The sequence below is a fragment of the Lutjanus erythropterus genome, chromosome 8 (genome assembly GCF_056507025.1).
Source record: "Lutjanus erythropterus isolate fLutEry1 chromosome 8, fLutEry1.hap2, whole genome shotgun sequence".
Classification (NCBI taxonomy): domain Eukaryota; kingdom Metazoa; phylum Chordata; class Actinopteri; order Lutjaniformes; family Lutjanidae; genus Lutjanus; species Lutjanus erythropterus.
This window is the reverse complement of record NC_139324.1, coordinates 21794752-21820686: the sequence shown is the minus strand read 5'-3', so window position 1 is coordinate 21820686 and position 25935 is coordinate 21794752. Positions and strand designations below refer to the sequence as shown.

Genomic DNA, 25935 nt, shown 5'->3' with positions numbered 1-25935 from the left:
ATGTAACAAATTTTGGATTATAAATTTAGATACGTGTGGCAGCGTTTTCACTCTTTGTGTTGACCAACTTTTGTAGAATTTGAGCCAAAGCCCTGGTTGTTGTTCTGGTTGTCCTCACAGGTCAAGTACAAATTTGAGATGATGATTTTGTCGTTCATGAGTTGATTTGCTTGCGGCAGGTGAACGAAATGTACCAAATTACTTAAAAAATCGTTTTTCTCATCACTTGCACCACTAAAGCTAAATGTAAGGCACTCTAGTTAATATAGTCTTAGGAGATATATATTGTTCTGAGTCATTTCATCATTTTCACAGTTTTCAGTCTTTTCACGTCTTCAGCAATTATTTTCTAACATGTATAATGTGTTCAGGTGAAAATCTCTGACTTTAAATATTAGAACAATGGTCAAAACTAATCACATCTCCACAGAGTTAAAGTTAACATCTTATATTATTTATTTTATTTGTCTAAGATGTTTTTCAAGCTAAAACTTTCTGCCAAATGGGGACACCAACGTGCAAATCCTTCTATTACAAAATGAAATCACTTTTATGTGTCTAAAATACAAATATACATAAAATCATTTTAGCCTATAGTGATGAAGTGCATTCTCTTCATTGATTGTAAGCAAAATGTACTTCAGGCATTGCTGACAAGACAACTGCAGCAACTGAGATAACCTCTGATTATTTTCATCATTGACCATTTAATCTATAAAATGTCAAACAATGTGGGAAGTGCTCATCACAATTTCCTCAAAAAGTGACAGCAAATTTCCCAAAAGTGAAGTACTGTTTCATGACTAAAAAAATTTTCAAAACCACTGGTGGTGTAATTACTTAATACTTAAAAGTAAAAAGTATTCTTCTCAAAAACTACTCAGGGTTTTAGTCACTTTATAACTTTTGGTGTTTGATGCATTATCAGAAGCAGCCATTCAGACAGCGTGGTTCTGTTTAAATCTTCAGTCTAAATTACTCCTAACTCCTGCACTGTTCCTCTCCAAACCTGTGTCTGCTACAGCATTTTTAAAATTTTTGTCCATATGATTTGCTGCTTTTCTTTGCCATCTGTGATAGTACATTAAGAGCCTTCAGGTTTTGGATTTCTAGCTAGACAAAAGCAGGGACTGAAGTAATGAATTACAACTACTCAGATTACTGTAATTATTTTTTTTGACACTTTTTGTAAGTCTGTACTGTATTTTACTCATACTTACATAAGCATTACACTATGTAATCTAATTACTTTTCAAATCACAATTCTTTACCAAGTAAGCCTAAAAAGCTGGAACCAGCAAATGTTTGACCTTTTTACTTGACAAATGACTGACAGGATTAATCAATTATCAAACTACTTGGCAATTAATTTTCTGTCAGTCGACTAATCAATTAATGGACTAGTTGTTGCAGCTCTAGTGTTGTGTACATCAAGCTGTATGAATCTCAAAAACCTCAAAATTACACTGGTCCTTACTTCTCTTTCTGGTAGAGCTCAGACACACACTTACCCAGAAACCAGACATACAAACACCACAGGATGGACTCAAGAAGTCAGAATTTACAACACTCTGATACCATTTAGTTTTGACTCATGTTAATGGCTTATTCAACATTATTGCTTTGTGAATGTTCACAATATAATTACTGTTTTATTGAGTGCAGATTGTGGGTTTATGTGATGTTAAATGCCGTGTCCTTGGAAATATCAGGTAGCAGTTACGTTGGAAGTAGAGCAAATGTGCAGCTGACGTGTTAGAAGTGTTTCAGTTAGCCAACGTGTTACAACATTTCTCTTTCAACATGTTTGCATGTGTGGTTGAGGAACAACAATAGCACAGGGTTCTCATGATAAATGACACAGTCGTCTTTTAAAATTACTTAAGTTTATTCAAAGAAAAAAAAAAACCTTCAGGAAAATACATGACTTCCTGTCATACACAGAGAGGACGTAAGTTAGAGTAGCATGGCAGAAACAGCAGAGGAAAAACACGTCGCCTCACATCCAAACCTGCGGGGAACGTAACTGCAATGTTTCCACGTTTAAGCAGCGCTATGCAAATACCTGAAATGAACAACATGTGTGTTCTTTATTGTTTTGTAAGTAGGTTATTTAGTGAGATATGAGGAGATGACCAAAAAACTGAAAATATCCAATAAAAACTGGGCTCAAAAAGCAAAAACAAACAATTAAAGAACCAAGATGTATATGCATTAAACATAAATACCGTGATGCACATTAGTGTAACAAAACATTGCTTCTGTAAACATTTTCTCCACCTAAGGTGAGCATAATAATATTAAACCACCGCAGTCGCATATTTACGTGTACATAGACTTACAGAAACAACAGAAACTATTGTTAAGCTTCTCGACTAGCGCTAAAACTTATGAATACACAATGCTTCAAGTGATTTTTTTTTTTCTCAAAGGATTTCCAAGTAGTGGTTTTCATAACAATAGGTTTACACTTTAAATGCTGCCCTCTTGGCACTTTTTCCAATGTGAGTCGGCAAGCGACTGCTTTTTCTTGTCAGATAGCCTTATATCTCATCCTTTTTTTAGCCCATTAAGAATATCAATAATAACCATTATTTTTTTATGACGTCAGTACAGCCAGTCATCAAGGCCTTGATTCAATAAGAGACACACACCGGGTACTACTGCACACACAGACCTCAGACGACACAGCATTGGGGTCCAAACAGCTTTTCTGTACGAGTGAAGGAAAAAGTTTGTGACAGAAACTGTTACTGAGTGACTGGCAGTAACCTTTTCACATGTCAAAACACTGCTTGTGTGTAATTGTTATTGTCAGGGAGAAACGCACCCAAGGTAAACTTGTTTGCGACCTGACAAGGACATGTTTGGACATGTTTTTTCAGTGAACAATGTGCAATCTCTCAGAGTCGCTGTGGAAACAGAGGAAAATCCTGCTCGGCGAACGCCGGCCTGAAGGAGATCAATGCTGCAGTTTGCTGCTCAGTCTTTCACATATACAAACAACTTAAATAATAGCCGGAGCAAGAAGTGGGGGGCACAAAATAGAGAAAACAATTCCTTCCCAAAAAAGTGGGTTTCCGTCTTCGGTTTCTACACAAACAGCCGAGTGAGAAAAAGTTCTGCTCCATGTTGCCCGATTTGTGACACTTCATCACAGTAACACTGAAATTCAGAGTCTGAGTGTTGAATTTATAAGTTTTATGTCCTCATTTGGTGGGGAAGAGCGCCTGACGTACACGAGCAGAACTTGTCAGAGCCAGAAAACCCTCCTCAGCTCTGACACACTCGCGTTTGCTCCCACAGCTGTGGAAAAGGTTGCAAAACAAACACAGGATGGCCCCCCCTCGGAAAATATCTACACCTGACGTAGAGGCTCCACCACTGCAGCTTTCAATCATCTTAACTTGAAATTGAACATCTAGGATTGATCACTTGTGACAAGATACAAAGCAAAAAACATCATCTCATGCCTTGGACCACCACACAGTAATATGTCTTTCTACATTCTTGACACTTAGTGCATTGCATTCATACAAATGATACAAATGAAAAATGACATGATCTGAAAGAACGAAATGGGAGATAGAAAACCGCCTTCCTGGAAAAACTCCTCTGCTGAAACAAACTTGCTGACCATGCATTTACCTCTCTGCCACGAAAATCCAATTTGTCGATGACGCTCTACTCTCCGACCGCACAAGCACACACACATACTGAACTTTCTCCTCTACTTTATCACTCCATTATTATCTTTTTCATTTTATATCTGACTATTCACAGCAGTTAAGATTTCTCGTGACATTGGACGACCGCCCTACCAGAGATGAGTTCAGGTCTTCACGTTTGACCGCTGAGCTGGAAGATTAAATGAACTTTTATTGTACATAGACACCTTTACTTTATTTTTTGGACCACACCCACATCACTTTCTTCTTAAACAAACACACCTTGCACTTCTGTGGGTTCAGAGTAAAAGCAAGCAAACTGCGGACTGTGGGTGGATGTGCGTAAATCTTAAAAAAAAAAACAAGGTAAAAGACATGTTTTACTCCACATAGTTACACTTATCTTCAAGGAATAATAATAATAGTAATAATTCAAAAAATACTATTCTGAAATCCATCTGCTTCAACGTATCTTTCTCTCTTTTACATCCCCTTTTTTTTAAAGCAACTGTCCGAACAACACGATACTTCAACGACACACATACACCCTCCTGTCGAGTCCCATCAATCAGACTTACAGTAAAACCTCAAATATTAGGCCCCTCTCGCCTGCTTGTCACCGTGACAAGCCCCTCTGGCTCCGGGGTTTTTACAGTTAACCCCTGGCTGACAGTCCCAACCTCTGACCAGCATGTCAGCAGTAATTGGACCAAACAGAAGTACATTTACACACACTACTGTAGCATTAATACAACAGACTCCCACCCAACCAGCCCCATGAAATGCTCATAAGAAAGGGCGGAGGGCAGGAACATGGGGGGAGAGGGGGAACTCTCTTACAAGAGGCAGACCTGCAGAAGGTAGTAGCAGTAGTAGTAGTAGTAATAGTGGTAGCAGTACTAGTAGTTAGAAGACCTCAAGCTTACTGACCAGCCCAGGAGCACAGAAATGATGCAGAGGTACAAAATCTATCCCATCGCAATCTGATGAGCACCAAGAAAAAACAGAAAGGGAAACAAAAAGTAGTTTGCACCCTTTTCTTAAATTCACATTGAATTTCTTTCTTTCATATATTAATTAATCTTCTATTTCATTTTCTACGCAAGCCGTCACTTCAGGTATTTTCAGCGGGCGACGACTGCATGACTTGACCGGTCTCATCGCAGGCGGCCCCGGAGTCACGATGCAGCGAGGCTGCAGCTCCAGAGGAAAGGTGAAGTCATTGTTGTCGACTGCTGCGAAGGGCTGGTTGGTTGTTGTTTTTCGTTCTCTTTTGGTTGTCCGAGTGCTGACAAGACATCGACGGTGGGTTCTGAGATCCAGTGTTAGTGAGGGTGGAGGACGATGAGGAGGATGAGGAGAAGAAGGTGGAAGAGGGCAGGGTGTGGACCTCTACCAGCTGAGCAGGTTGCTTCGGCCCAGAGTCATAAAGTAGACCTGGCTGGAGCCTCCGGACCGAACGGAGGCGAAGAACACCTGAAGGTAAGACACAAACAGATGGAAATTTTACTACTTAGTACAGTCACGCGCAGTCACAGTCTCCATTCAGTTTGAATTTGAACCCAAGAAAACACCAGCCAGTCACACGTCTCAAAACTAATGATAATCTGATCAAGCTTTTTTGTTACCAAAACAACTAATGGTGAGTCTGCTTCCATTGGTCAGTGTTAACTTTTTCAAGCAACACTCTGCGTCCTGGAGAGTGAGAGACCATACATATTCAGAAGAGCTCATGTTTCCTTAGCTGTTGTTGAGAAACAAGCCAACGAAACTTGCTAGCTAGTGTTGCTAACATGTTAAGGGAAGTGTTTTGTCTCCACTGAAGTTCTGCCCACAAAAAACTTCAGCATGTTTATCAACAGAAAAGGTGTCTATATCGCCCTGTGTTCACAGTCAGAGTGCCTTGGATTTTTCCTGACTGCCTATCAATACCTTAACTTACCCTACAACTTGTATGCCGGGCAGTCATTGTTTGTTTAATTTAATCTAACCTATTGATTGTGTCCGTGAAGAGGACTTGATTTTTTCATTAGTATAACAATACTTTTTTTTTTATTGTGCAGCACTCTCTATTTTTTCTTTATTATTTGTCAAATAATGGTTATTTTGCTAAGTAATATAAACGCCTTAGACTAGGCTGATTAAGTAAAATAATCAAAATAATGTAAAGTATATTTATTGTTCGTGTAGATTAATATAAGTGATAGGAAGGGTTTAACTTAAGGGTTAGGAAATGAGTTAAATTTCTATACAATAATAAGAATTAATATTAATAATTAAAAATGAAATATTAATCAGAATAATTACTTATATATTTTCTATACACTGTTTAGCCCTTGTTGAGTCCATCAGCAAACCAATCAGAATAGAAAGTTTTGGTGGTCCTACTAAACACAGTTAGAGGATTTAATTCAAAAATCTGTCCCATTATATCTCCAGTGTTGCTCGCCATAATAAATGAATCCGGTCATGTAAAAGGGCCTCCCAAGTGTTACAGTTGTGCTTTTTTTTTCATTATATTGGCCACTAATGACAAACAGCTTACAGTATTTCCTGTTTTTCAAGAGATGACTGAAACTGACCAAGAATTTCTTATCTAAACAAACCATATCGATCTATTGGTCAGCTAATTTACTGCAGTCCCTGAAAGTTCACATCATTTCCCACACAGGCACAGCTGAGGAATCCTGAAGAGGGAAGTCCACCTCTAATGCTTTACTTCTCGTTAGTCTAAAAATGCCAGCAAAGTCGGGGGAAGAGAGAAGAGAAACTAGAGCAGTTTCAAGTTACTTCCACAGCTGACGGAGCTGAACCAGCAGAGGCCGAGCCAACAGAGAGCGACTTTGGAAGACCCCAGGGAGTTTTAACAATAGTTACATCCAGCATGTTTGATGCTCTGTGTGGAAGTCAGTGTGTTTATTTATGCTGTTCAGATGGTTAATACAGTAAGCCTCACAATAATAGAAATTGAAGGCACCTTTTTTTTTGCAGATAGGCATTTTCATGTTAAACAAAAAAAACAAAAAAACAGCAGACAGCAGCATTAGCTTAAAATCTGTAACCTAATTCACGTTAACAGGCGAGGGCCTATGATACCAGCATTAATGAGTAATGTATCCCTCCTACAGATCAGATCAGGACGTGCGGCTGAATGTCTCACCTTGTCATTTCTTTCACAGAGGAACTTGAGTCTCTGGGCTCTCTTGTGCATGAAGACGCCGTCCAGATGGCCGGTCTCCACCGAGCGGATCTCTATGGCCTTCTCTCCCCAACCCATGATCTGGTTAGAACGAATGTAGGCTGCAAAGAGGAATATGAGTTAACTGACGTATTGATTTTTTTAAAAGCTTACAGAACTGATTTCACTGATACTGAACATACACAACTCATATATATTGCTCCAAAGCCTTTGTATTTGTATGTGTATGTGTATTCCCTCTGCAGCAACAGGACAAATGATCAATTCAGGTGTCTTACGTAGGTGAAATACAATAGCTGTGTACATATGTAAGCATCCGCTAGATAATTACTGAGCAATGATCAACAAAACATAATAAAGAATTTGATCCACCAGAAACATATTCACAATGAACGTGGAAAGTTGCGTTTTAGAAGAAGTAACAGACAATACAATGAAAACCTCTGTTGATAGGAACAGAGGGAAAAGAATATGTGAAACTAGAGAGGGCTTTTTTTTTTTTTTTGAAGAAAATGCTGTGTGATTGCTGGATGTTGAAAAGCAGGTGCTAAATTACAACAATAAGTATTGCCCACTTGCCCTGGCCAAGTAAAATGCCATGTCAGGCAAGTAAATCTGTCAACCATAAGTGGTGAAGAGGAATTTTAACAATTTGTTAAAATATTTGAATATTTTAAGTAATTTTTCATGCTAAACAGCAGAAAATGCTGTTCTCGGACTCTCAAATATGGATATTTCCCATTTTTCTCAATTTATTAATATATTAAACTGAGTTGACATTTTTCATTATGTTCAGACATTTGGTAGACTTTACAACCCAAAATTAAACATTACACTTAAATTTAGTCTGTTACTGAAAAGCTAAACCACACTGCTGGCTTTAAAAGCTGCTGGCTGCGTGTTGCTGGATTTAATTTGCATGGAAAAAGAAAGAAACTTTTTCCCTGAGAAAGAAAAATGGTAAAACTGATTACAACTCGCTGATACAATTAAACAAGATGACGGCAGCAGCTGTTAGTGGACATTACTTAACCACTGAGCTGCATGAACTATAAGGTCTGTGTTCGTGTAGCTTTTGTTCTTGTGACTCACCCACAGAGGTTGGCATCTCCCCCCACTGCAGCACCACGTCCTTGGTGATGCGTCCATAGGTGTTGACGTACACACCCTCATCCTCGTAGCACACCAGCAGCTCGATGCCGTCAGTGTTGGGCAGGATGATGATGGCGTGAGACTGGATACTGGTCTGGATCTGCAAGGATATAGGACATCATTGTGGTGACTTTCTTTTGAGAACACTGTATCTCCTGTGATCAGACTCACAAGTTCTCACAATGTGAGGAAATGAGTTAACTTCACCTTTAGCATCTATGATCAGCTGCAGTAGCTCTGCAATATGTGAAATAACTGAGAATACATCTTTTCAAAGATGACTAAAAACTGCAATGTCAAATCAAAGTTTCAATCAATCAGTGCAACCCTGGTAAAGAACTAAACTGTCATACACCCGCAAACGTATATTTGAGATATCACGTATGTGTGTTCTTACGTGTGTGGGTAGGTAGATGTCATAGACAGCGCCAGAGTCGACATCCACAGCGTGGAAGCCTGAGCATGAGCCGTAGATGACCTTTAACCTCTGACCTTCCTCCACAGTAAGGTCGACCAGCAGGGGCTTGTGCACCAGGTCGCCGAAAGACTGAAGCACACAGGTCAGAAAAACAGTTGGTTTTTTTTTACCCACTTGTTCAGTCAGCCAGCAGAGGCTTGAGCATCAGATCAGTAAGTATTTGCCAGGGCAGAGATTATCAGTAATGATAGCCAGCTGTACAAACAGCTGGCAACGGACTTGTAGTTAAATCACATAAATAATACAGCTTTCTAAGAATTTAATCTGTGATGTGTTTCGAACCTTGGCATCAACATACATTCTGGATAATAATAAAGCAAAACAAACAAATAAAATCAATTTTACAGCAAATAAACCACAGATTCAATTCACTGCACCAACTTTAGAGATGTTACGCTGTGCTGTCATGTTGTCATTAATACCAAAAGATAAATTCACACGTGCATCAGTTAATAAGCTAAACTGACTCACCTTGAAGGCCATGAACTTATGGTAGGGCTTGGGTGCCCAGGCGTAGACCTCCACAGAGTTCTTCAGAGCCAGAACTAAGAATTTGATTCTCTCATATTTCACTGGGGAACAAAAATCAAAATGAAACATTAGAACAACACAAGAGAGCATTAACTGGCATCAGCTGTACACTAAGATATTGGTAAATTTGTTTAGCTGCTGCTGACTCATGAATAATGGGAGCAGGCAGATTACATTTGTGATCATTTGATCATTGTGATATATTCATATGAAGGTGTGTGTGTGTCAACGCCCAGGTCAGGACATTTGTTTTTGAGTCAATGGGTGTGTGTTGGGCCGCTGAACAAGAGTGTGTCACAGAGCAGTGGCTGTCACTCATGCAGAACATTAAATTAGCAAAATAACCTGACGAAATATGGTCAAAATGGACAACCAGCGATGGACTCAGCAAATCGCTTATAGTGGTCCAGTTGGCCAACCCAAACATAGACAACAAATTCAATCTCGGTCCCAAACTCAGATCCTGTGCTCTGTTATTTACTGAGGACTACGCTTCACTGCCCAGAGACTGACCCCAGAAACACCCCACATAGAGCAAAAATATTGAGAAAATAACAATAAAAAAACAGGAAGCGTGCAGGTTCTCTGCACACCACACACTTGTAGTGGTTCATAAGTGGTTATTTATGGGGATTACTTTTGTTTATACATCGTTTTTAGTAGGGAAATCCTGTGTAGTAAACCCTCACAGAATGCTTGTATTGCATTTGGTACGTATTGAAGTACTTCACTAATTGCCATGTAAGACAAGATTTACCTTATAATTTTCTCTGATATGGCTCATACATGGCAGAATCTTGTTCTAGGGTATGAATGATTAATTTACTGTACACTGTAAATATGAGGAGATTTAAAGAAGATTTAATAGCCATTTAAGATTTCAGAATGCATCTTAGTTTTCAAAAAGGTCTCTACATTGCTCCTCCTCCTCGACCAAACATCTGTACAAGATGACTTGAGAATCATTCAGTGGAAGAAGTTATGGTTCAGCTGTGCAGTTTTCTAGTATACACTAATTTAATTTAGTATTTCTAATGTGCAGTAAAACTTTTATGGAACATTTTGTCAGAGTTTTCTCACAAATGTTGATTTTATCTTTGGGAAGTCCTGTACTTTCCACAACTGTCGGTTCAGTCTCTGCCAGCTGTGATTCCAGAAATTTAATCAGACAAGACATCGATGGACACACACGAATAAGACTCCTCAACAGGAAATGAATTTTACAACAGACAGCTCTGATCAATTGAGAGGAGTTTCCAACAGGAAGTGCTGGTGTATGCGCAGTGGCACCACCATCACCGAGGACATTCTGAATTTTAGACAGGACGGTGTAGTTACATGTCCAGTTGGACGGTCTGACCGCTTTATTACTTAATCAAGGGCTTTCCTTCCATTGACCTGACTTCTCGAGCACGTACACTCACTGTTTATCTTAGTTTGCAACGTTAGTAAACTCCCATTTGAATCGGGATGTGGCTGGTGTGTTTCTGATGGGTAACAACCATCCATAACAAAACACGTTTAGCTCACCAGATAACATTATTTTGGAGCTAAAAAGTTGACATTATTTAAAAACGAAGTTAATCAGATGAATTGGTGGTAAATAATCCATCCCACCATAGTAATGGGTAAAAGTGCTGATCATATCTTTATCTTAACCTAACATCATTTGCCAATTTTAACTTAAACACAACTGTTTTCAGCAATAAACAAAACTCTCTCATGGTACAACTTAGTTTAATTTTGCATTCTCTGCCTTAATTTAATTGGTAAAAGTAGAGACAAACAGGATAAATGAAAATGAAATTACACTGTATCCATAAATATGTTACTTGGAGACAGATTGAGAATGTCACCCACCAACTTTGTAGTGGACGCAGCCCTCCAAGTCTCCTACGGTGGTCCAACCCTGTTTCTTCTCCACCTCGGGATCGTTGTGCAGGATCTTGTTCCTCAGCCAGGACAGGTAGTACACACGCAGCTTGTTCTTCTTCCCTGTTGTTCATCAAGAAAGGCCAAATCAGGCAAATGCATTTTCTACGCCATGTTCGTAACACTGAGTGAAGAAGCACAAATAATTCATTTGCTGTTTGTTTTTTTTTGTTTTTGTTTTTTTAAATAAAGCCATTAACACAGCCAACTTTGCTTTGTGTGGATTTGAAGGCTCAATCTGCAGATCGTCAGTCTGTGCCGACCCTGCAGAAGTGCTAGCTGAGGTTTCATTGTAGCATGCAAGGATTCTCATTCTTTATTTTGACATACACCCGAGTGATTGCATTCATATTTTTATTGCTTAAATGATCAGTTGGGAAGTAATAAATTTCATATTTTAGAAGATCCTTTGTTGGGACTTCTGTCCTGTATGTCTGCAGTGTTTCAACATTTCAGGAAGTTGGTCATTCTGAGTGTAGTTCAAGTTGGGACAAAACAACATGCAGAGGAACACTGTGTGTGTGTGTGTGTGTTTGCACACAGATGCAGATAGAATAATAATAAACAGCCAGCAGTCCCTCTTTTTACTGTGTGTGTTGTTTCAAATAATAGTAGTAAGAAAGAAGAGTTTTGCTTTGTTCAGTTGCATGGTGGTATAAGTGTGCCTGATCACTAGTAATTGATAGTTTGGTCGAGGTGGGTTTGACGGCCCTTTGCTGCATGTTCTTTCCCCATTCTCTCTCCCCCTTTTTGAAAAAGAAAGAAATTAAGCCTTGGACACATTTGACACTGATGGCCACATGTTTAATGCATGAGGCTTTTGTTTATACCAGGGGTGTCAGACTCATTTTGGTTCAGGGGCCACATACAGCCCAGTTTGATCTCAAGTGGGCCGGACCAGTAAGATTAAAGCATAATCTATCGATTATTCTGGCGATTAATCGAGTAATCATATAAGAAATATTGCATGTTCTGCATTTTTTTTTCTATTACATTACTTTTGCTTTATTTAAGAACAATGGTAATATACAAAAGAGAAGACAGGTCTATGAATGAATGAACAACTATAACTGTAAAATACTCAGTAAAGTAACTTTACTTTTACTGTTTTTACTTTACTCTCTACTTTTTTTTTTCCAAGTACAAAGGTAAAAGTAAAGGTAGTAATGTCTGCAGAAACCACAAACAGAAGAGTGAACTCACTCTTTTAACTGAAACAGTCACCAGAATATTTTGTTAACATGTTAAAATCACAACATTTTTCTTCTGGAGCAGGACAAGACGCTCCCAGACCCCCAGAGGACAGGGGACTGGTTTACTAACATGCCAATTTTTTCTCCTCTTATGAGTTTGCAGGTCTGTATTTAGTCATCAAAAAATACCAATAAGAATACCATTAAAGTACAACAACAGCAATAAAAATGTTGATTTTTCAAAAATGGAAACAATAACATACAAGATTTTTAAATTGCAATTAGGTATTTTTACATTGTGGTATTAGTGTTTTAACCTAAGTAAAGAATGTGAGTATTTTTTCCATCACAGCAGGTCAGTGATCAGTGTTTCAATGACTCTGTGGTTCAGTGAATAGTGTTTTATTTATGGCGGTCCGACACATTAAAAACATCGGCACCATGACATGATTTTCTATTTTTGGAGCTGCACACCTTTTTCGGTCGTGTCTAGAAGGCAACTCTTTATTTGCACAACTCTCGCGAGATTTGTGTTTGTTATTTTTACTAAAATAATCAAACTCACACAATCTTTTGCGGGTCTAGGGTTCCCGTCTAGACATGACCCTCTCTGTCTCTCTCTGTCAAACTAATGACAGCAGACTGGCTGTAAACAGCACGATGTTACACTCTGCAGTGTTTCACACAAAGACTTTATTTGTGTGGACACCCAGGTTTGGTTTGTCACAAATTTTGGCATTTTTATTTTTTTAATCAGTCCGAGAGGACGGTGACATCAGTGATTGATTAGTGATCAGTTTGCCCTCCTCTCCTCCCTCACCCGTTCACTCTGCTGTGAGAAGGTCTGAAAGTTTCTCACAGAGAAACAGACTCTCCTGTTTTACGTATAGGCCTCCTTATACAGTTGTTTTATTTTAGAAGTGCATCTGGTTGGTGTCGATGTCATTAACCATCACGTTAGTTTCGACTGTTGTAATAAACTCTGTCATTAACATCAGTCTCCTCCACACGCAGCTTCTCTGCTGCTGTGAAAACTGAATCGTGGGTTGATTAATATTTAGGGAAAAACACAAAATGCGAGTTAGGTTTTGTCTTTTTGGCTTTAAAAACATCCTGCTGATAAAGAAAGTCAACAGATCAGATACAGACAGGGTCAGAGAATCACACTGACCTCCTCTGTGTGTCTGTACTGTCCGTGTGTGTCTGGAGGAGCTGCACTGACGCAGGGAGGAGAGATGCTGCAGCCATGTGATAATAAATTACATCAAAATTTAAATGTTGGCGCTCATCAATACTCTGGTCTTTAATAACCCCCATATGGGAAACACAGTGTGCTGTACAGCTGATCAGATTTAAATGAATTAGCCTACTCTAGGAGTCGTTTCAACCCTAAAATTAATGTCTTCTCTGTAATTTTCACACTTTGAAAAGTCATCCTGCAGGCCGGATTGGAACCTCTGGTGGGCCAGTTTTGGCCCGTGGGCCATACGTTTGACACCCCTGGTTTATACCATCCTGGTAATTTGATCACAAAAGACGAGATGCAGTGAGGAAGTGGCCTGAGTGGCCACAAATTTTTTGCCAGCCTCTCAAAAAGTGGGGTGATACAACTTTCCATGACGCGTTTCTTTACATGGCGGCAACGCAACAACGTTTAATGGCAGGAAATCAACATGTGTTGCTCTTTAGCATTTCCTTCCATCATGGAAAGCTCAAGTGTGAGTCACTGTTACATGTCGTACACACACGACGTGGTCTCAAGAAGCTGGGATTTACTCAACATCCGCTCAAAATATCTGTTGTGACATTTATGACTGCACCGCCTGTGTGTGTGTGTATGTGTGTGTGTGTATGAAATTGAGAAAGGAGAAGTAAGAACATGGATGTGCTTTCAATCTGAGACATTTTGGAACTCAACTGTGTCAGTGTCTAAAAATATTTATGCAACAGCAGATGCGCACACTTTGTCTGAGAATACGTAGGATGTAGCAGGAATCATTGTATATTTGCATGTGTGTGTGGGTGTGTGCACAATCCTGGAAGACAAGTAGACAAGACAGAACAAACTCACAAGTAAACACACACTTCAGTGTCACAGGGCACTATGAGCTGACACAGCAGGATAAACAGAAGTGCAACTGCCCTTTAGTCTCATAAATGACTCAAACAACATTAATGTGGAATTTAGGGCTGAAACTAATCATTAATTTCATCTGTCAATTATTTTCTCTATTAACCGATTACTTGTTCGGTCCGTAAAATGTCAGAAAACCATGAAAAATATTAATCAGTATTTCCTGAAACCCAGGGTAACATCTTAAAATTTTGACTTTGTTTCAAAAAATAAATAAATAAATAAACCAAACCAATCAAAACCAAATAATCGATTATCACAATGCTGCTCGTGTGTGTATCCATACCTGATATAGTGACCAGGACATTGAGTCCCTCCAGGACGTCCATCTGCTGGAAGCGCCGTCGGTTGATCAGAGGATAAACTTTCCCCTGGCCGCTGCGATCCAACAGCATCAGACCACTCTCTGTTCCCACCAACAGGTTCACTCCTACACACACACACACACACAATATACACACACACAATATACACACACATTATATATTTAAGAAAACACCAACAGCAGCTGGAGATGCAGTGCACAGTCTAGTCAGATGTCAGTATGTAGCTTCATCTGGGCTTTGCTGCCACCAGGTGGTGAAGACTTTTATAGCTGTGACTCCTAAAGCAACAGAGGAGCTTTTCTGATTGACTGAACATGATAATATTACAAATTATGTCAATGTTTGTGCATTTTGTACTGAAAAAAGGTGATAATTAAGGAATTTTAACCTGTAAAAAGTACAGCATATCAGCCTTAAATAATGATTAAAAGTTGAAACTATTTATCAGAGCTATTCAATTATCATTTCATCCATCTTGGATTCAAGTCTAAATCGCTTGGATGGTCAATGTGAAAGCAAAGAGGGTTTTCTTCTGGAAATTATGATGTGTTCAAACTTGATGATGTGTCTCTTTAAAAGTACGTAAGTTTTCTATGCATTAATACAATTTAATGGCAGCAACATGTTAAATATTTTCATGTTATTTCAAAGTGTATTTATGTGGATGTGTTATGTGGATAAAATGACTTAGTGGGCAAATAATAATAATAATAATAATAATAATAATAATAATAATAATAATAATGATAAAAGCAAATAATAGAACAGCTAGAACATGTATAACTCTATCGAAAATGTAGGACGATATCTGGTCTCATATAATATCAATATTTACCCAGCCCTTCATTGAACAAAACCACTGTGAAACAATCAGAAAATAAATTTCTCACTACCACCACTCCCTCTCCTCATTCAGTCTCTACCTTCTTTGACCACCATTGCGCTCTCTTCACAATTCAGTTCAAGCTTTATTGGCATGATGTTTTAGATTAAACATGTTGTCAAAGCAAATCTCTCTTTCTCAAATGAGTACAAACCAACGTAAGCTTCTTGGTGGCACTATTTTGCAGCAGAAACTGCAAGCCAGATGCCGAAGCTGGGTACGCAAAATAAACCATTGTTTATTTGCTCAAGTATCATCATTTAGTCCACGAACTTCATCTGGAAAGCGCGCAGTTTCACAGATATTTTAGGCTGCAGTGACATGTCACTATTTGGTGGTTTATCAAAGATGCTAACAAAGCAACACAGTACATAAAATAAGCACAGCAGGAACGTCAGATAGGTTGAACCACCATGTTTAAGCTAAAAATCTTTAAACGTTATACTTACTAACTGAAAATGACAACAAACTTCTTTGATGATTTTGCATATCTCTGCAGTTCAAATCAGCTGCCTGTTGTCTACTCACAAGTGGCTGTTGTTGTTAGCATGGCACCACAGTGTTTCAGTCTGTTGTCTTTCTTAAAATTGAAATCATGTTTTCATCATGTGTTTCCTTTCCCTGACAGTTCTGAGTTGTTTCTGATGATGTCACAATTAATTAATTTAATTTACTGATGTGCAGCTGCTCCAATGAGAATTTGTTTTTTAAGTTCGTGTTGTCATTCTTACCCCAGAGTGCAGCACACAGGATCTCAGAGTTGAATCTCTTCTTGTATTTGCGGATCTCTGGTGTGTCGCTCTGCGGGCGAGTGTTGACCGGGTTAACATTGACCACGGAGCCCTTCCGAGATGGGTCTGCCCTCAGCGCCTCTGCCAGCCGGGCGTCGTTCCCGTAACCTAAAAGGTCAAAGGGAAGGGCTTAGGTGGGATGGTGTAGGATGTAGAATTTACCGGGCAGGGCAGGGGTCGGTCAGAGCATTAGAAAGAGGGACAGATCTCCTTTGGGTTTTTTTTTTTTGTTCAAAATTACAGTTTGAAATCGAAGGCTGGGAAAGTTGATTTAGAACAGAGTCTGGAAAACATGAACACTTTGACCATTATCCAAGGAACGATTCCAGCTACTAATCTATTCAAATCTTTTCCAAACAAAAAAAAAAAAAAGCTGGGGTGATGTGAAGTTTAAAGAGAGTTGTCCGTCAGCTTTCCTTCAAGTTGCAGCAGTGGGTGTAGGTTACTTAGTTCAGAGCAACAGACACAAAGTTTCTGATATCTGTTAGGAAGTGAACCAGTGAACCATCTTTTCTTTGTCTCTTGAATGCCCATCTGGATTTAAGACATCTGCAGGAAAATCTAAACTCATCAAATAAGCGATTAAACAGAAAATGAACAATCTAGTGTCGTTTAAGGGTCAATGGCTGGTCACCAGCTGCATCAGGTGAGGTAATGGCTCAGCATACCAGAGTCGTCAAGGCTGGAAAGATCTGGCCGTGATGATGGCCAATCCTCTGAGGGATGATGGGAACAGGAGGGCTGCCTTGATAAGAAAGCTTTGTTTATAAACTGTGGCAGCTAACGAGCTCTGAGAGGCCACGCTAACAAACTGCTTTTGGTTTGGTTTTGAACTTTTTCTCTGGGATGTTTATGCCTGTTCCCTCCAGAGAAATCAGTTTACAAATGTTTATATTTTTTGTCTTATGTGCTTAAAAAAACTGCATTATAGCAAAATTGCCCCCAAAAAAAGTGTAGATAAAGACAGAAAATATTGTTATTGTTGTCAGTAAAGAACTTTGTAACCTGAGCCCCTGTTTTTGTGACTGAAGGGGCTAACAATTTTTGAAACTGAGGAAGTGCTTGCTTGTTTTGTTTTTTTTTTTAATTGTCTGATACAGTTTGTTGAACTAGAAACTGTTGTGTTATTGTTCTCATCAAACTAACCAGACTGCCTTTGCAAAACTATAATTTTACTCTAATATCCTCTTTTGATATTTTCACAGCTGACATCATGAAAAAACAGTTTATTTCAACCAAACCAGTTAGAACAGTTAAAAGATGAACCAAGGATGTTTTTGGTTAATTTTATTTTAATTTATTTTCTTCTGTTGTGTTTGAGGGAAGATGACAAAGACAAATTACAGTTGTGCAAAGGTAGTCTGGTTAGTTTAGCACAGCTGTTTCTGAAAAAGAAAAAAAAAAGATGTTACTATTTTAAAAGGTATTTATCCCTATAGCAGTCCTTTCCATAACAGCAGACAATCTGAACTGTTTGTCTGTCAGCAGCAAAAACAAGCACTTTAATAGAGACGTATTTTGACGGTTGCTCGAGGGATTATGTTGCAACTCAGTTTCTTTCCTACCTCAGTACTGGACAATTAAAAAAAAAACTGTTGTCCAAATTAGTCACTCAGCCACAAAGATATGGGAAAACAGATCCTGGTCCACAAATACTGAAGTGAGCCTTTAATGTTCCTGAGCCTGAACACACACAAGGAACTTTTATAGTTTCTGAACTTCACGTCTCCTGAATCTTTTCCACTTCTTGGATCTTTCGAAGAAAAGGTCCACTGAAATTGACAACTGAAATTACAACAAAAGACCTAAAACTCATTGTGGTTGTGAACCTTTTGGTATCTGATTATTCCCAGCAGCCAGTGGGGGACAGGACTTACCGATGTTGTTGAGGGCGCTGCCGGTGGATGGAGAGACTTGGAGGAGGCGTGGGTCGATGAACGGAGTGAAGGAGGAAGAAGACTTGTGTTTCTGCATGTTGTTACTAGATTGGCTCTACAGTGAGACAGAATGAGAATCAGTATTGACAGAATATTATGACTGAATGTGTTATTTTTGAAAGATAAAAGAACATTTATAACAGATGACTAAAAAAAGCTTAATGTAAACAACTAACAAGACAATGCAGTCAAACAAGCAGACAAACAGGTATTTCTGTATGTGTTGCATGCAAGTACAATGGGCATTCAGTCAGAGGGTAAAATTATAAATACTGAGGAAAAAGGCAAAAACAATGGTGGATGGTAAAACATATGGGGTGCTGTTGACGAAAAGAACAAAAGGGGAAATAAAAATGCAGTTTAAAAAAAAGTACTGTCTTGGGAAACATACTTGCCGTCGCGCTCCTAACGACCCTGTTTGCTATGATCTATTGTGTGGGGAGTGTGAGAATGAGACTCGTTTGATGAAAACAAGCAACAACAAGGAATAAAAAGAGATTTAGATGTTTGGGGTTTAATGCTGGTAAAAACCATTACTATCCTCCGAAGACACTGAATCTGAAGCAGAGCTAACAGATCTGTGATCATAAATACAAAACTCACTGAGGAGCAATGGTACCACAGCTGTAAATCCTTCCCCTAAAGTTAACTTTGTTTTCTGTATTTCGCACCAAAGTACTTAAAAACTATAGAGAGGATGTTCACAGGGCAAAAAAACTGCAAACAAAACTCTACTCTGTCTTCCAGTCGCATTTCCAAATTATCCTTAAAATCCAGCCCGCCTACAACAAGACCATAGTCGGGGAAAACAAGAAATGTTGGGGGGCATGTTGAGTTCGAGAAGGTGTCAACAGTGACCAGCAGAGGGTGCTCTACTCAATCCACAACATAAAAAAACAGCTGAAGAAGAAGACATGGTGGCCGGTCTGAAGTTGGAATAAACAGGAATATGTTTAGAATTTGTGCTGTTTTTAAATAATAGAAGTCTTTTTATTTGGGAAACCATGAACTCACATATTTGTTACTGCTTTCTACTCCCAATTTTGGCAGGCCATGATCATTTTGACCTGTCTTTGTTCTTCCTGTTCAAGATAACACAAGTACTGGCACCCCTGAGCAGGTGTCAGTGTTGGGGTAGGGGGACATACCTCTGTGAGGATGCCGAGCTTGTCCAGGGGACTCTGGGGGGACATGGAGGAGGGGCTGGCAAGGCTTGAGGAAGAAGGGGAGTTGGATGCAGTGGAGGAAGGGGAGGAATGGTGGCTCTGCTGGATCAGGTCTGGGAGGTGGTGGATGCGGCCAGCAAAGCCGTTCCTGTCCGCGTGCTGTGTGGGGTGATGGTGGTGGTGGTGGTGATGATGGTGGGGGCTGGGGGTGTGGTGGCCAAGGCCCGGACCCGAGCCGGGACTTGGGGAGAAGCCTGCGAGCAGGCTGGGGGTCTGGGCTTGGCCCGGGCTGGGGATCGGACGCTTTCTGTTGTCACCTGCACTCTGGAAGTAGAAAGAGGGGTAGACGACTTTGGGTCTAGATGTGTTCCTGATCAGCTCAGGGGAAGGGAAGGTGTTAGCTAGAGCAAAGGGCAAACTACAGTGGCTATTCTACAGGCGGAAAGAAAACTCTTGTTAGTAAGTCAATTATATGCTAAATACAATGCTAGGTCATTTTGTGGTACTAAATGCAGTGATAACAGCTAATGTGTCAACTGATGAAATAACCTTTTTGCCCTAAACGTATTGAAATAATGTAATAAATCCCCTTTAATGAATTCGCAAGTGGTCTTTATGTATTCATGATTAAAAGATCTGATATTTTATACCCAGCCTACGCTAAGCTTTTACACTTTGTACTCCTGAGCCGCTCACCACCAGCAACCAAAGTATAAACGAACAGAACATGAGCAACATAACATGGAAACAAAATGGAAAAACACTTGGGGTATGAATGACCAAAAATACAGAACAAAACAACTAAAAGTACAGTATGTGGTAAATGAATGATTTGTTTGTCTGATTTCTTTGATCTTGTCAGCCAGTACCTGTCTGACGATCAGCGTGCTGTCTTTGCAGGGTGTTGATCCCGCATCGCTCTCGCCTTCATCATGAACGATCATGGTTTTCACCGACTCCGTCTCTCCATTACTCAGCCTGGAGGAGCTGCAGGAGAGAAGAACAACTATTCATCCCAAACACATCCTGTTTTGGCTTCAATCTGGAAAATAATTATACAGTGTTCCACATGGGTAGAATGTTAAGTAAAAAGATTATTTCTATTTTTCCTTTAAAGATTTCATGTAACATGCATTCCATGTCTTTTTAGTTACATAGTTCAAAACAGCAGCCTAGTTTCACTCTGCCTCACAGCACTTTTATTCCTCTCCTGTTGACTGCAAATGACTGTCTTTTGTGAAATGACATTTTGGAGCTTCTGTTCCTTAAGATCTCATTTGTGTCAAGAGTCCCAGACTGATTCAGCTCCTAGAAAATGTTCTCTATAAACACGCAGTAGCTAAACTAATATATTCTCTTCTAAAGATATAATCAGTGGAGGCCCACAGGGCGCTATTCTGGGCCCACTCTTCTCCAATAAACGTTTTTTGGTCTGTAATTTGATGCTTAGTCTCACATAGCCAGCTCTCCACCGCGCTGAAGAAAGGTCTGTCTCTACACATGATCATTCTGCTACAGGGGAAGAAAAAACAGTCTGGCTTTTTTGTATTTCACTAAACCAATCACCTTCGTCTTGGCTGGCACTAAGCCCAGGATGCAGTGACAGTGCCCCTGCAAAATAGTGTCTTGTTTTGTTCAATCATTTGCACACAGGGAGGTGAGTCCTGTCACTAAAATGGCAAAATCACTGCAAAAGAAAAGGCAACAGTTGCTGTCTATGTAGATTTATTAAACTAATTAAAACTATTAATAAATATACAATAAGCCATTGCAAAAAATACAGAATGGCATAGTTCTGTTTAAAAAGAATCTGACGTTGACAGAGTGTGTGTGAGATTGGAGGTTAAGGTTGTGTACATACACAGCTCTGGAGTCTTCTGGGCCAGAGGTCGACTCTTCGCCTGCCTCCTGGTCTACCTCTTCATCATCATCTTCATCAGTGGTGTCTGATTCTTCACTAGAGGATGAATAATCTGTCACTTTATTTGGGGGACGAACGTCATCCACCGCACGCAGCTCCTTAGCCAGAGCCGTCAGGTCCTAAAAATCAGCAGGCGAAAAGGTAAAGCCTGGGTCAAAGGTCATTTTATCTCACTAATTTCCAGTTTTTTTATCCCATGTTGGAATGTGTCCATTGTTCATAAGATTTTCAGTTAATCCTCCTATGAAAAAAAGTAAAGCAGGAAACAGAAAGCTGCTGGAGAGGAAGAGTGGTTATAGAGGCACGCCAGCCAATGAGAAGCCAACGTGAGAGCAGCAAAGCCAGAAAATAAGTGAGGAAAGAGATGACTGTCAGACAGTGCACAGCTGATGCTCTTGAAGCTACTGTAGGTACGGTTAGTGGATTAATTCTAATAATGAGACAGTTATTAGAGCTGCAAAGATGAAAAAATATAATCATATTATGTTAATACTTTATAGAGGTTAGAGAAGACAGGAGTTAAGATGGCCACCGCCCAGGCAGAAAGACCAGAGGAGAGAAAGCAAGCGATAAGTGCAGAAAACCCTTAAGCCAGTGAGCTCAATCCAAAGATACAGCAACGATTTCACAAAGTCTGATCACATCACTCGATTGGACGGAGAGCAGATCACATAGCACAATCCTAAAGCCAGTTTATCATTCACACATACACAAAAAAAAAAAGAAAGAAAGAAAAATCTCCCATCAGGCCACACCAAGTCATCATATCCAGCTTTGAAACAAACTCATCATCATGACTATACAAACACACTCTATTCTAAATCTAGATCCATCCCAGCTAGTGAGCTACAGTACTGGCTAGTCAGCTTTCAGTCAACTCTCACCGCTGGTCTGCTCGGCCTGACCAGGTCCCTCCTCTCCTCTGGTTTTTTCCCAGCATTCTCTGGCCGTTGGAGGGGCGAGCCCTCCGATTTGGAAGAGGCTGAAGGAGGTGGAGGTGAAAAGGTCAGTTTATTTATTCTAAAAGTGATTTTGGCAAAAAATGCAAATCTAAGTGTACATGTGTTTGAGTGTTTGTGTAGCTCCTTTACTAAAATTGTTTACTTCAGCTATTTAGTTTGTTTTGGTGTGAGGTGCCTAATTTTGGAGATAGAGATTTCTGGAAATAGATGGCACTCAGCTACAGTGAATACATTTGAAAAACTCAAAAACAGTGTCTCTTTCCAGAAATCATGACCCACTTACTTAAGATAATCTACAGACCTTGTGGTGAGCAGTTTTATTAGGGGACACTTTTTTCCATGGTAAAAAATATATATATATTTCCTGTCTCTGGAAAGAGACATTGCTTTTGAGTTTTTCATTTGTGCTTTTTTTTGGCATTTTGAGCACCACATGTCATCTACTTCCATTGTATTTAACAGAAATCTCCAAGGTCAACAATCTAGATGGAGAAATAGCACAACAGGCCAGAGGAGAAATATGTATCCTTGATTTTGGGGTGAACTGTCCCTTTAAGGTCTTGTTTCGGTTGTATTGTTCACCTCCAACATGTTTGTAAGTTCTGATTGGTCAAAGTGTGCGTGCGGACTCACAGCGGGCCCTGAACCTCTCTCCAGAGCCACAGTGAGAACCGGGCTGAGAGCTGGAGTTACTGGAGCTGCTGGAGGAACTGGAGCCTCCACTGCCGCTGTTACTGGTTGGTCTGGGAACCAGTTTCTCCACTCGCTCCCACAGCAGCCGAGGCTCTGCTGCACTGTAGGGCCAACAGACACCAGAGTCAAGAAAGTCAGAGATGAAGCCACTGCTTCAGTAACTTTTAACTGGCAGGGTTGAAGATGTGCTGTTGCACCAGAGTGAGTTTTTGTTCTGACGCAGAAACTGGTATTTTCAGATTCAATATTCTCATAGCTAATATTTGGTGCTGATACTTAGTATCTTAAAATTAAGTTCAATTTTTCCTCTTGTAGCTCAGAATTTGCCTAAATTATCTCAAATGAAGATGGGGACAAAGTACAAAAGAGCTGCTATTCAAAAAACAAAACAAAAAAGACAAAATGTCTGTGCTCTTGCTTTCACCCAGACTTCTGCATTGTTTGAGTAAATTCCCATCCACCGTTTTCTTTTTAAGAAAAATAAAATTAAGAATGCAATGCTGCCTTTACACGCTTATAAATACAAAGAGTCATAAGGGGAATACGTCACACTCATAAATAAAGCTACTCTAAACTAGACTGGGAGAGGCAGACCATAAATGTATCATGTGGTTTAGTATTTAACCTATACTATTAACAGACAAATTACATAATATTCTCTTTAACATAAAAAAAGTCCATGAATAGGATTACAAATATGCTAAATATGTAAAAGTACAGTGGGAACAGAGTGTATGTTCTTCTCCAGATAAAAACTAAAATACAGCACTGCAGGGTTAGAGGAAGGCAGAGTCATGACACACAGGGAATCTCACGCGAAGGCTTGTGTTTTGGAAATAGAAAAATGTGCATCTGAAGACACACTACTGAAGTATCACAAGGTTAGACAACTAGCACTATTACATAAAACCTCCCACACAACTCCATAGACAATAACTATAGCAGCACAGACTGTGTGTGTGTGTGTGTGTGTGTGTGTGTGTGTGTGTGTGTGTGTGTGTTAGATCCATCTCCAGACAAGCCAAGTGTTTTTGCCAGTGTCTTCGAGAAAGTCATTGTTTTTCATGTCTTTTTAATTACATGGTTGAAAACAGCAGCCTGGTTTCACACTGCTTCATAGCACTTAGACTCGTCTCCTGAAGGCCACAAATTACTTTGTTTTACAAACTGACATTGTGGAGTTTCAGTTTCTTAAGATCTCATTTGTGTCAGAGTCCTTGACTGATTCTCCTCCCACGAAATGTTCTCTGTAAACACACAGCGGCTCCACTGATATATTCTCCTCAACAAATATAACCATTGGACTACCACAGGGCACTGTCCTGGGCCCACTTCTTATCCAATGAATGTTTTTCTTGTCTGTGATTTGATCCCTTATTTTATGTTGAATACTCATGTATTGTATGTAGATTTATTAATTAGAATTATTAATAAATATACATATTTAATCAGCTTTTGCAGAACTACAGATTATCAGATCCTTCTGATTTCTATCCTATAATCTTATTAATAATATGCCAAACTATGTAGATTTTTAAAAAATAATTGGCATGATTTTTCTTACTTATAAATCTCATATCCAGAACTATTCAGTTTTTGTAACAATCCCACAGACATCTTTTATATTTATCATCATCATGCAGGTTACAACATACAAACTAATTTCTAAAGAAACAGAAGCATACAAATCAGAGTTATGGGTTATGTTAGTTTACCTGGCAGCACTGCGTTGCACAGCATGACCACTGTGTGAGGCATGAGGCGAGTCTCGCCTCGACAACACCGGTGACCTTGATGTAGTCCTGACAGGAACCTTTTGTGATAAAGACAGTGACCAGCTCACACATACACACTCTGTGCATGAATGCGCTTGATAGTGCAACGAATACTTAACACACAAAACATAATGCACACAAGAATAAAACTTTTTTGTAAAGTCACTGCTGATTATGAGGTGTGGATGTCAAATACAGCTGGGCTTTCACCTGAAAGAACAGTTTCTGATCAAAACTAGAACACCTGCTGCAGACCAACAGAACGTGTGATGTCTCTAAAATGCATAATAATAATTCCACTCACACACCACAAATACATGTTCTGAATAAGTCCTCCTCCACCAACTAAACTCCTCATCTCCACCCACCACTCCCCAGAGCACCAATGTAAAACACAACAATCACACCAGTAGTCACACTCGAACTTTTGCCCCTGGTTCACATGTAAATTCAGGAAAAGCCACTGCAGAATTTTTTCGTAGCATCCAAAGCTCAAGAAAACACAACATAGCAGCGCAGAACAGAAGCCAGTTAAACTTAGAAAAACATAAACAGCCATTATTTAGCTTTGTTTAGAAGTTAGGGACAAAATGGAAAAGATGTGGACTGATGTTAATGAAAGGTCAGTCTTTCCTTAGCAACATGCGTCTCCTGTATTTCAAGACTGAAATGACATGTGACATAACCACTGTTGACCTGATGCTTTGATGAGTTGTATTAAAACTCCATGTACTATAGAGTTAAGTCTCGACAGGGTTGCGGTTCAGCTTGCCAGCTCTTCTGTTTACAACAGAGGGTTTCTTTTTCTGGTGGGCAACAGTCTGTGGACTTAATTTAGATCTTTCTTTTTTTTTTACATTTTTGGATTCTAACTGCCCACATTTGTGGGTGGTACCACATAGCTTTTCAGTCTTTTCTATACTTAGCCAAAGCGTCCAGCACGCTATACAGTCAGGTGGGGAAAACTGTTCTTTAAATACAGTACCCTCTCCTGTTGTGCTTATTTTTCACTCCTTTGCAGTTATTTTTATGTCCTGTGGTTATTGGTGGACACTAAAAGGCTAAATTAGTCTGGTGAGGGAAGAAAAAGCAACATTAGACATGGGGACGGTTTGTTTCACCTTGTCCTAGTGTTCAGTTTTATCACAGTACCCATGGTCGGGTTAGGAGGAGGTCACAGTCTGATTAACAGCA

The 25935-nt window shown here is 39.5% G+C and overlaps 1 protein-coding gene across 9 annotated transcripts in view; it reads right to left on the bottom strand.

Moving 5' to 3' along the window:
• Window positions 1–1867: 1867 nt before the first annotated feature.
• LOC146322797 (mitogen-activated protein kinase kinase kinase kinase 4-like) overlaps window positions 1868–25935 on the bottom strand; it is a 122812-nt gene continuing 98744 nt past the window's right edge. For 3 of the 9 annotated variants that reach the window (XM_084724892.1, XM_084724894.1, XM_084724895.1), the window contains 15 exons: window positions 24682–24779; window positions 22907–23067; window positions 22196–22293; window positions 21252–21430; window positions 20260–20377; window positions 19373–19822; window positions 18165–18279; window positions 16228–16395; window positions 14574–14717; window positions 10889–11023; window positions 8969–9069; window positions 8417–8566; window positions 7960–8119; window positions 6829–6968; window positions 1868–5144 (listed from right to left, as the gene is read on the bottom strand). In XM_084724892.1, coding sequence (XP_084581018.1) covers window positions 5061–5144; window positions 6829–6968; window positions 7960–8119; window positions 8417–8566; window positions 8969–9069; window positions 10889–11023; window positions 14574–14717; window positions 16228–16395; window positions 18165–18279; window positions 19373–19822; window positions 20260–20377; window positions 21252–21430; window positions 22196–22293; window positions 22907–23067; window positions 24682–24779 — 2301 coding nt within the window. In that variant the 3' untranslated portion in view covers window positions 1868–5060. The remainder of the gene's footprint in view (window positions 5145–6828; window positions 6969–7959; window positions 8120–8416; window positions 8567–8968; window positions 9070–10888; window positions 11024–14573; window positions 14718–16227; window positions 16396–18164; window positions 18280–19372; window positions 19823–20259; window positions 20378–21251; window positions 21431–22195; window positions 22294–22906; window positions 23068–24681; window positions 24780–25935) is intronic. The other 6 variants (XM_084724893.1, XM_084724897.1, XM_084724898.1 and 3 more) reach the window with 3 other exon arrangements.